Genomic DNA, 12500 nt, shown 5'->3' with positions numbered 1-12500 from the left:
TGTCCCCCTCCCTCTCGTATGGGCCAGGGTTGTGACATGCGAATGAATAATGATCAACTTATTTATCATTCGACTGTGACCAGACTGATGGTCGGTGGCTGGCCAGTGTACTGTAGCCTGCAGATTCACCATAAGCTTGGCAGTGGGAGATTTCTAACTGCTCTTCTCTCTCTCTCTCTCTCTCTCTCTCTCTCTCTCTCTCTCTCTCTCTCTCTCTCTCTCTCTCTCTCTCTCTCTCTCACAGCAACGTGGGGTGTGGCAGAATATGTGGCTGTAGTATTCAGGGTATAATGTCCAAGACAAACGTCTTGCAAAATGGTAAGATGGTCGTCATTTCCCTCCAAGGGGAGTAAGGCGGCCTGTGCTACAATGCTGAAGGGCAAGGAGAGCAGTATTACAATGCTACACGGGCAAGAAGGACAGTGTCAAAAGGCTATGTGGGCAAGAAGGACAGTGTCACAATGCTAAGAGGGTAAGAAGGACAGTTTCAAAAGGCTAAGCGGGCAAGAAGGACAGTGTCACAATGCTACGTGGGTAAGAAGGACAGTGTCAAAATGCTGAGTGAGCAAGAAGGACAGTGTCAAAATGCTAAGTGGGTAAGAAGGACAGTGTCACAATGCTAAGCGGGCAAGAAGGACAGTGTTAAAATGCTATAAGTGAGCAAGAAGGACAGTGTCACAATGCTGAGCGGGCAAGGACAGTGTCAAAATGCTAAGTAAGCAAGAAGGACAGTGTCAAAATGCTATAAGTGAGCAAGAAGGACAGTGTCACAATGCAGAGCGGGCAAGGCCGGCAATGTTACAATGCCAAGAGTAGGCAGTGCAGACGGTGTCACAATATACTGCAGTCTGGTACCCTGCCACCGGTTCTCTGGATCTTTGGCAGTTGAAAGAATCGTTGCATTTACAGCAACAACAGCAGCAGCAGCAACTACAGCACAATGAAGGAAAGTCAAGGAGTACCAATACAACTTGAGAGACACTTAAGTCCTGGACACGTATAAAAAAAATAATACTTGGGGTTCGTTTCATCAGTGATACCTCCCTGACCATCTGCTCTCGATAATCTTCGAGTCTTCACTGATAAGAATCAAACCTCGACTTCTTATCTTCCCAAAAGTGAGAAGTCCGGAGCGAGTGTGTGTGTGAAGAAGGGGGGCCGGCCGCCCATTCATCGAAGGTGGGTGAGGCGAGACTCCAGGCGCTGTGCCTGAGGGCGAGGTTATGGGAATAAGGCTGTGGGTCTTCGGCGTCACTGCTTACCAAAGTGGGAGGGAGGAGGAGGAGGAGGTTTGGGGAGAGGGAGCCATAGTGAGCCACTGCGTCCATCAACATCGGGCGGAGAAGTGCGCGCCCTCCATAAAGTGATGCGTCGCTGCATTTATTAATACCTCAGCATAATCACCACATATACGACACGCAACAAGCTATCTGGGTGATTTAATGAGTGGGGCCCGGCCATTGAGGCAGACATACGCCTGCAGGTCCGCTTGTGACAGATCTAGAGTAGTCTGCATGTTGGTGGCCAGAGATGATTATGCAGGTCAGGCTGGCTCTGAGGGATACAACGTTTCTCTCTCTCTCTCTCTCTCTCTCTCTCTCTCTCTCTCTCTCTCTCTCTCTCTCTCTCTCTCTCGGGTGCAGCCATAGCCGGCACACGGGGCGATACACTTTAATGTGCTCCGGATTATATCAGTCGCCGTGTGAGTCAAGACCGTGTCCCCACCGACAACCCGTTTAATCAGCTCTCGGGGTCAGCTATGATGATCCGCTGGTGCGCTGCTTCGTCGTCTACCCGGATCAACCTGTTGGCAGAGGCCTCGAACTCATCTCTCCAACGTAGTGGTATTTCCATATGCCATGTAACATAATAACGTAGTCCATAATGACGATCCCCTCGGACACGCCATCTTCCCTAGATGAGGATGGGATGTTGACGAAGTGCATCATTCTTCCTTTCGTCTGCCCTTCTCCTCATCACCTTCAGCGACACTGGAGATGAAGAAGAAGAAGAAGAAGAAGAAGAAGAAGAAGAAGAAGAAGAGGAAGAAGAAGAAGAGGAGGAGGAGGAGGAGGAGGAGGAGGAGGAGGAGGAGGTGGGCAACTAGACAAGGACTACGCCACTTGAGCTGTGAATCCACTTTGTTCGCGTCATCGGGACCGCTCCTCACCCCCAACCACTATGACTCCATGTCCCAGACAGGCTTTCAGCTCTTGAGATAAGGGATTACTGAAGACTCCTGCGGCAGGATTTACCTCAGGTCCGGCATGTGTGAGTGTATGTGTGTGTGTGTGTGTGTGTGTGTGTGTGTGTGTGTGTGTGTGTGTGTGTGTGTGTGTGTGTGTGTGTCCGCCCTGCATCCTGGTTAGAAAAAACACGTCGTGTTGTTGATGATGATGGTGATGGACGGTGAACAGCGGTGGTGCTGCAATGGTGACGGCGTTAGTGCTCGAACAGTATGCACACGATGGTGAAGACCGAGGAGGTGTGGAGTAGTGATGATGAAGGATGGTGAACAATAGTGATGATGATAATGATGATCCTACAGCTTATGAAGTGACATTATGGTGGCATTTGAATGCGCCTTTTTCCAATGGTTATGGTTAAACTACTAGTTCGCTTGCCTCTTGTGCTGAGCCTTCCTTCTTAACGTTGAGGTAAATGACGAATCTCCAATGCTGAGGAAAAAATACATATATGTATACACATGCATATATACGCGCCAGGAGACAGGAACCCACGAGTGTCGAATTACCTTCCCATGCAGCACAAACAGGTAATTCCATTTACGTAAATACGCACGAAGAACATACATACCTTATGTACCTCATTCATTTATCATGTATCTAGATAGATGGATACATTATAGACAGATAGAGAGAGGGAAAGACAGACAGATTGGCAGACAGACAAAATGAGAGAATAAGAGAGAGGAATGTAGAAAGAAAGACAAGGGTGAACGAGTGGACAAATGGTAGACAGATAAACAAGTTAATCAATAAATAAAGAGGAAGAAAAGAAAAAAATATAGATAACACATACATTCATAGGGTAATAGACAGACAGATGTATATCAGTAAATATATCAGCATGAGTAATCATAACCAACTGGTTCCCGTTGTTAACATCTATATTTGTTAAATCTATTCACAAGAATGTTACAAGTGTATTCTTCCACTGAACGACCCTCGAGCATGACGGTACGATCCTTGAACGCGACGGTACGACCCTTGATGATGACGGTGCGACCGTTGAACGCGACGGTACGATCCCTAATGATGGATGACCTTATGACCCTCGAACACGACGGTACGACCATTAGTTACGACGGTCTGACCTTTGTTTGATCTGCCCATTCAAAATGGCTTGATCAACCATTAAAACCCCAGGGTTGTACCGCCCTAACCATACCTCTACAAGGGTCTACAAATACAACTTCTACTACTAATCAAAAACTAGAAATTACTTAAGAAAATACCAGAGAGAACACAAACCCTCCTTAAGGCAACATGCAAAGCAGGTGCTCCACAGATGCCCAACTAATAAGGACACCTGTTGTAGCTGGAGGAGCAGCATAGAAGGCTGCCACAGCCCAGGCCAGGCCAGGACCACCACACACACACACACACACGATACATTTTTAACATACGTGGGAGCGCAAGCGGTCACAATACCACCTCCCTCCTCCTCCTCCCGCTTCCTCCTCCTCCTCCCCTAGTGCTACCTAGTCCTTCTCCTCCTCCTCCTCCCCCTAGTGCTACCTCCTCCTCCTCCTCCCCTTCCCCTTCCCCTCCTCCTCCTCCTCCTGCGAGCGAGTCTGTCATCAAGTCCTGCTACCTCCAAGGTGAGCCAGGGTGCGTTCTTGACCACACTGCTCCGACACCCGTTTTCTCTTTTTTTCTTCTTATTCGCTGCTCATGGCAGCTAGGAGTCCAGCTGGGAGAGAGAGAGAGAGAGAGAGAGAGAGAGAGAGAGAGAGAGAGAGAGAGAGAGAGAGAGAGAGAGAGAGAGGATCTGTTTCACATTAATGATGGGTTTTTTGCTTTGTTTTGTTTTTTAACCCCAAACCGTAAACGATGTGAGGGGGAGAGATAGAAAAAATATATAACCTGGCCTTCAATCTAATGGCTACCAGGAAGGGAACAGGTGTGGGAACATAGTCTGTAATCAACCTCCAGGGATCACAGCCACACTGGAAAGGTGTATATATATATATATATATATATATATATATATATATATATATATATATATATATATATATATATATTTTTTTTTTTTTTTTTTTTTTTTTGCTTTGTCGCTGTCTCCCGCGTTTGCGAGGTAGCGCAAGGAAACAGACGAAAGAAATGGCCCAACCCACCCCCATACACATGTATATACATACGTCCACACACGCAAATATACATACCTACACAGCTTTCCATGGTTTACCCCAGACGCTTCACATGCCCCGATTCAATCCACTGACAGCACGTCAACCCCGGTATACCACATCGCTCCAATTCACTCTATTCCTTGCCCTCCTTTCACCCTCCTGCATGTTCAGGCCCCGATCACACAAAATCTTTTTCACTCCATCTTTCCACCTCCAATTTGGTCTCCCTCTTCTCCTGGTTCCCTCCACCTGCGACACATATATCCTCTTGGTCAATCTTTCCTCACTCATTCTCTCCATGTGCCCAAACCATTTCAAAACACCCTCTTCTGCTCTCTCAACCACGCTCTTTTTATTTCCACACATCTCTCTTACCCTTACGTTACTTACTCGACTGTACACCAATGTTCGCTACAATCACCACTCAAAATCAGGAACAAAAACAAAAAGGGACAAAAAGAGAGAGATTTTTGCGCTCCATCCCGCCAGAATCATCCAATTAGCCCTGGAAACAACTGGAAATGGGCTAAAGATCTGGCAAAATCTTATTACTCATTCAAGTCTTATTAAAAGAAAAATTCTTATAATTAGTGACGACCTGGGGATAGGAGACGCAGACTCGAGAGAGAGAGAGAGAGAGAGAGAGAGAGAGAGAGAGAGAGAGAGAGAGAGAGAGAGAGAGAGATGGACCCACACCAAGATAACATGATGGACACTCGAATTCTGGGAGCTAATTAACGTCTTCTGCTTCTTCGAGGATGTCACCTGCTCTCTGGAGGATTCTGGGAGACAAAATATTGCCCTCCGACACAAAATAAGAAGCCGGAATGTCATTAGCAAAATTATTTTAGTTCTGATCTTTTTTTTTTTGGGAGAGTTCGACTGGGAAACGCCTCGCCTCGTTCTTACGAGACATCATGGAGATATCTGTGGTATGATCGAGACTGGTGAGAGATCACCGTCAACCCATCTTTTCTTTTCACACAACTTTTGAGGACGTTTCAACTCGGCGAGGGGATGATTTATGAATCACGAATCGCCAAAGGACACCTGAGGATATTCGGCCTCTGAGGAGATTCGGTGCTTGCAGGTTCACCGGTAGTGCATAGGTGGGGGAACTAGATCGTAGAGGACCCCCATGACTTACGACGAGATTACCTGGTGGAGGACTAGATTGGGATAGTACGTTCCCTAACCTATGTGGATGGAGATGGATACAAGAAGGCAAGGAGGGTCGTCTCCCTCTGCTTCACACCCATCTTTCCCAGCTGTGTCTCTCTTTTCTCTCTCCTGAAGGAGCAACTAACAGTGGTAGTATCCTGTCGTCCCCATATGGACGCCTCGCCCGAGTCCTTCGGTGCTTGGGAGGGAGGGGAAGTAGTAGTACGAGCGGCAGGAGGTCCAGCGAGCACCGACAAAGGTGGGAATTCCCTGACATTCAGCCAGTCCATTTGCGAGGCTATGTGAATGACCAGGCACAGAAATCCGTCCGCATGGGAACTCATTACCCTTATGAGGAAGGAAGGAAGGAAGGAGGAGAAAGACAGCAAAGAGGATGGCGAGGGGAAGAAAAAAAGGAGTGGGTGTGGAATGAGGCAGTGTAGGAATAAAAAGGGGCACTGTTGCTCCCTACCTTCATGATCTCGGTTGATGGCGTGGCAGAGATTTGGGTACGTGGATAGTGTCTTCAATGACAGACGAAAGTCTCATTGAAATTCACAATGATGCTGTAAAAGGCCTTTGGAATCCTTGAGAGACAAGTTGTAGATACGAACTCATGAATCAGCACCCAGGGCTAAGACGCCTTCAGCCACCGAGCTGAGTTTCTGTCCTTTCTTAGCAGCATTTCGACTGCCTTAACTTGCTCCTGAGGGGTGAGGCAGATTCTCCCTACCAAATACCGTAAGGGTCGTTACGTATGCTGACGTTGCGATACCCAATTACGTACATTCTACTATGCGGCCACGGGACATTACAGCGAATGGGACACGCGACACACTGGATACAAAACCAACTGGACGGTAGTCGAAAATAAGGCAGATGAAGTAAGCTGGTATACAGGCAGATACAGGAAATAAGTAATAAGAGAGAGAGAGAGAGAGAGAGAGAGAGAGAGAGAGAGAGAGAGAGAGAGAGAGAGAGAGAGAGAGAGAGAACGTGAGGGAGTTCAAAAAAGTATCAGACATCCGCTACACTACGCAGCACAGACCTTGGGTGTATTCCCAACGCAGCCACAGAGGAATCCACGAAAACCACCCCTCCACCTCACCCAGTCTGTTACCGCAACATGGATTGTGGTTTCGAGTCTTCGAGCGTGACACACCTGACTCATATGACACAAGAAGGCACGCACACCGGGCACATAATTGGACACCTATTAAGTGAACTGCAACGAATACGTGTTAAAGTTCGTATACACACTGAGGACTGAGTGATAAAAAGCCTCGGTTTATTTCTTTTCTGCATATCTTCACTAATGAACAACACGCTCGAATGTCATATAGGCGTCAGGTACTAGGGGAGTCAAGTCATCTAGTAACAAGGTTAAGGGTTGCTCTAGACATACTGGCACAAGTTCAGGAAAGTATGCATTCTCCAGTCTGCTTGCCATACCCTTCCATAATCAAACACCACAGCTGGAAATACCTCCTTCCAGAAGCAAACACCACCCAGCGCTGGAAACACCTTCACGGGGAATTCCTGTCCTGGTGTAGACAGGGGACGTATTAGGGACAGACCGTTCGAAAAACTGAAACCACGGGGCGATGAAAGACACGTTATCTAGCTATCTACACTTACCCGAGGATGGGGAATGGGCCTTTCTGGAATGCCTTCCTGGAGTTACTCCAAGAACCCCCATTTCCAGGAGATCCTGTAGCTCCAAAGCTGCGCTACTTCCGGGAGCTGGGTAATGCTAGACTCCTCTGGAGTCAGAGACTTCTTTTACGAGACTGTGTATTTTCCCCGGTGATACAGCCGTGCCCAATGTGACCTTTCACACTCATGTAAACCTCATGACCACATGAACACAACTGTGCTGGATGCATGGGGACGCACGCATGACACTTCGAATGCGCATGACACACCGGATACACACACACACACACACACACACACACTACACCGGATACTAGAGCTCACGGTACCGATCACCGGATTACAGGAACATCGTGGGAAAACCTGACGTCTAAAAGCCTAACAACCATTCAGACTTGTGGGGGGAGGAGGGGGGGAGGTGACTCAGACCAGACCTTTTGGGATAGTCTCGTCGAGGGGGGGGGAGGGAGATGATGGGAGGGAGGGAAATGTCGATGGAAGTGATGGGGAGAGGGAGGAGTCATGTGGGATGGATGGGAGTGGTAGGAAAGTGGCAGGTGGGGGAAGGGGTGTTTGTGGTGGTGGTGGTTGTAGGAGAGGAAACACACGGTGAGGAAATGTCGTCCCAAGACGCGCGGGCGGGAGGTCCTACATGAGGGAGTTGACTACAGGGTTCTGCTGCTCTCTCAGAGGTATGGAAAGGTCTGGCATACGAGAGAGAGAGAGAGAGAGAGAGAGAGAGAGAGAGAGAGAGAGAGAGAGAGAGAGAGAGAGAGAGAGAGAGAGAGAGAATATGGGGGAAGGGGAAGGTTCCAGCGTGAGCCACGCACGCACCAACGATCGTTCTCTTCAAAAATGAATAAATAAATACGAGAGGAAAGAGACGTTGTGAGGGAGGAGCACCTACAGGAGGAGTGAGAGAAGTTCCTCGTCTGACACAGAGACACAAGGCGACGGAGTTGAGTCGTGAGGGAATGACGAACCAAAAAAAAGAAACTCAAGATGACGAGATAAGCCATAACAGCTGAGAACATTTCCCTGCAAATGAAAAAAAAGACAAAAAAACAAAAAGAGAGACGAAGAACACATACGACATCGTCAGCACTGCCATGCGTGGACGGGTGTGGGTGACCTCAAGTCCCCAAACCAGACGACGAAGAGAGGAAACACTCACTCAGAACATACTCACGAAGACGGCGTGGATCCACCTGGTTATACTCACGTTGCAGAACTCCACCGTCACGAGTTTGAAGAGCGAGGTCCCCTTCGTCGTGAAGGGGGCCGGCTTGCCTGGGGTCTTCTTGGAGGGGTTTTGCAATCTGTTGAGGACATTTTTTCCCATGACTCTGTCACTGAAGATATTCATCGCTGCTCGTCAACGATCCCCCAGGCTACCTGGAAGGTTATACCCCGAGGAACTCGTGCATTACTCTCTCCAAGTCTTCGGCTACATTTCCTCAATGGTGTCGAGCACAATCTTTCCATAGTATGATGATGCACTTTGGAAAAAAAAAAAAAGGGGAGTATATGTGCACTCGTTCTTAATCACTTCTGTACATTTTTTTTGTGTGTGTTTTTTCACTTTCCTGGTAAAAGAAGAGAGCAATCAAGCACAAAACACTGACTTCAAGGTTCCGCTGGGCAAGGTGCAACATAGGAACACACACACACACACACACACCCAAAGAAAATGGAATGTTACGAATTTCCTCCGAGCTTTTGCACAGTTCGGCCACTGCCGTCTTCCTACACGCGTCAACTGGTCCATTTCATCTCCCCAGGCAGGGAGAGGCCAAGACATGACTCAGTCCTCCTCCTTCAGCAGGACCTCAGATGATGATGATGATGATGATGATGATGATGACGACGCCTCCAGGATCCTGGTACTGCTGGTATGTGATACATTTCCGGCGAGACTCCATCTTGCTCTTATCCAGTGGTTGGGGGTGGAGTGTTGATGGGAGAGGTAATGTTTACATTCGCGGTGACACAGTCCTTCCTTTTTCGGTGTCCAGAGACGGGATTTCCTAAGCTGAGCGGTTCTTCTCCCTCTACAGTGAGTTTTCACTGGTTGGTGTGTTGGCGGCACACACACACACACACACACACACACACACACACACACACACACACATATATATATATATATATATATATATATATATATATATATATATATATATATATATATATATATATATATAATGTATTTTTAATTTCTGCACTTTAGAGTCTTGAAATTCATATCTAATAGCTTTTTTTTTCAAACCCTCTCTGTTATAAACTTAAAACTTAACCTTGTTTCACGGGGTAATATATATATATTCTTCTAAGAATTTTAATAAAAAGGAAAAACTTCTTTGATGTCTGACAAGCCAGAGTCTCTCTCTCTCTCTCTCTCTCTCTCTCTCTCTCTCTCTCACACACACACACACACACACACACACACACACACACACACACACACACACACACACCTCACAAAGTCTGACGCTTATCTCGCAAACACTCTCAAAAACATTTTCGAGATATGCCTCTCTCCTCACAACTCCCACGACCCGCTTTAAAAAAAGAAGTCTGAAGGACCCATAAATTTAGACCCCACGCCCATCCTTACAACACAGCAAGCGTCAGTGATGCCTTGTTGGCGCCCCCAAAAGCCCTTGCAACATAGGAATAAACACTTGCAACACACAAAGCACACACAGGGCAAGTTGCAGTCATTGTGATTTACAACAGAGGAAGAACAACTTTCAACACAGGAGGGAAGAGGAAAAAGACGTTTCAAACACGGGAGACGTGATACAACACGGCAGTAAACACTTGCCGTATACAACACGGTAGTCGCCAGGAGGCTGAACAAGATTGCTAGGCTAAACTACAGACTATAATCCGGTAACAAGCGTAACCACTCCCTCACTATCAACGACGACTTCTTGAGCACGACGGTACGACCACTGAACTCGACGGGACGACCCTTATGCGCGACGGTATGACCATTGAACTCGACGGGACGACCCTTAAGCGCGACGGTATGACCCTTGGACTCGACGGTGCGACCCTTGAGCACGATGGTACGACCCTTGAACTCGACGGGACGACCCTTGAACTCGACGGGACGACCCTTAAGCGCGACGGTATGACCACTGAACTCGACGGGACGACCCTTAAGCGCGACGGTATGACCCTTGGACTCGACGGTGCGACCCTTGAGCACGATGGTACGACCCTTGAACTCGACGGGACGACCCTTGAACTCGACGGGACGACCCTTAAGCGCGACGGGTCGACCCTTGAACTCGACGGTGCGACCCTTGCTTGAGCGCGACGATAAGAAAGACCCTTGAACTCGACAGTGCGACCCTTGAGCACGACGGGTCGACCCTTGAACTCGACGGGACGACCCTTGCTTGAGCTCGACGGTATGACCCTTAAACTCGACGGGACAACCCATGAGCACGACGGGTCGACCCTTGAACTCGACGGGACGACCCTTGAACTCGACGGGACGACCCTTGAGTACGAAAGGTGCGACCCTTCGATATGACAGCCTGGCCTCCGCCCAGAACCTTGAGGGATACGTCAAAGGCCAGACCATCATACCTAGGTGTCGCAGAGCGTGCTAAAGGGTCGTATCGTCGTGCTCGAGGGTCGCGCCGTTGGGCTCAAGGGGTCATAAACCTCGCGCTCAAGGGTCATAACCCCCGTGCTCAAGGGTCGTAAAACCCCCGTGCTCAAGGGTCGTAAAACCCTCGTGCTCAAGGGTCGTAACGTCGTGCTCAAGCAGTTAGCTAAACACCATGATCACACGCCCCTTCTCTGGCTACCCGCCAGTCACAACGGCTGATCACCACGGACGATGGGCTTGTCTACAATACCGCGAACCATCGCGGGTGTGTGTGTGTGTGTATGTGTGTGTGTGTGTGTGTGTGTGTGTGTGTGTGTGTGTGTGTGTGTGTGCGTGTCTTCCTGACCTCGGAGTTCGCTGGACAAGAGGGATTGCCCCGTGTACCATGACGAGGTGGCGGATTTTACGACGCTGTCGAACGTGCACCAGTGGAACGTCTTGAAAGGCAAGGGGCTATAATGGAATACTTCAGTCTACCGTGGCGCTGTGAACAGCCGCCAACGAAATTTTGGCCTACACTATATAAACACCCCCCACCACACACACACACAACGCCCCAACCACACACACAACGAAGACGAGTTTTACCCTCCCCCCCTTTCCTCCAACCAACCCTCTCGCACGAATATGCCCTTCTTCTCTTCTCTTACGAATGCTACATTCGTGCTAATGCCTCTAAAGAGAGTTCTGGGGCTTCAACACTCCTCCTCCCACCCGTGTGTGGTTGGTGGGGAAGAGAGAGAGGGTGGGTGTATACGAGAGTGGAGTAAAAGGGTCTACCAACCCCACCCATTGTTGCTTCTCGTCACACACACACACACACACACACACACACACACACACACACACAAATGTCCTTGCAAAAGCACTTTTTTTTTCTTTCTTTTTTGCATTGTTGATTCGCGACCCCCACTGGGGAGAGAGAGTGGAGGGGGAGAAAAGAGGCATTGTCTATGACGGGCTTGAAAGATTACGGGGTACTGATGGTGAAGAGGGGGTGTGGGGCGAGGGTGGTGATGGTGAGAAGGGATGAATGGTGCGTGGCATGGACGGTAAGCAGAGGTGAGCGTGAGGTAGGGTGATGGTGAGAGGGCGATGATGAGGAGACGTAATGGTGAGGATGGTGAGGAGGAGGGTGCTTGTGAGGATGAGGAGGAGGAGGGAGGATGGTGAGGACAGCGAAAGAAAACGGCGTGCAAGTTACCGAAGGAACCAGTAAAGCTGTGTAGATATGAATGGCAAAAAAAGAGGGGTCAAAACCTAGCCATGTGAGAGAACGACTTGGTGTTACGACCAATGCACATAAGTCTCAGGTCCCGACGAGTTCCCCCGTGAAAGAACTCTGCTCATCACAGAAAACGGGCTGCGGGAGTGTAAGTTTTCACAATCGTACACTACGCTGTCCTACATATATACCGGATGCGCGTCTGGAAAACAAAAAAAAAAAACCTAGCAAAATATACCCTCCCAGTTGAGTCTACTGGGAAATCGACCTCGGATACTGGAAAATGGAGAGGCACAGGAGAACCGACAGGGAACTGAGGGGGACTAGGGGCGTGACAGACCCAAACAGCGGCGATGGCCCAGGGAACGAGAGCATTACGACACCCACACATACCACACAGTCCTGGTGCTGGGGGCTGACGGGAATATATATATATATATACACCCCAGACA

At 48.7% G+C, this 12500-nt stretch overlaps 1 protein-coding gene across 6 annotated transcripts in view; it reads right to left on the bottom strand.

Moving 5' to 3' along the window:
* Nucleotides 1–12500, bottom strand: part of LOC139753456 (EGFR adapter protein-like) — an 846501-nt gene that overhangs the window by 525745 nt on the left and 308256 nt on the right. Inside the window, exon 1 of one of the 6 annotated variants that reach the window (XM_071669993.1) lies at nucleotides 8418–8781. The exons of the other annotated variants lie outside the window; for them this stretch is intronic. Coding sequence (XP_071526094.1) covers nucleotides 8418–8561 — 144 coding nt within the window. The 5' untranslated portion in view covers nucleotides 8562–8781. Of the gene's footprint in view, nucleotides 1–8417; nucleotides 8782–12500 lie in introns of those variants that run through there. 6 annotated transcript variants of the gene reach the window in all.

This window comes from Panulirus ornatus, chromosome 14 (genome assembly GCF_036320965.1).
Source record: "Panulirus ornatus isolate Po-2019 chromosome 14, ASM3632096v1, whole genome shotgun sequence".
Classification (NCBI taxonomy): Eukaryota; Metazoa; Arthropoda; class Malacostraca; order Decapoda; family Palinuridae; genus Panulirus; species Panulirus ornatus.
This window is presented reverse-complemented; position numbering and strand designations above follow the sequence as displayed.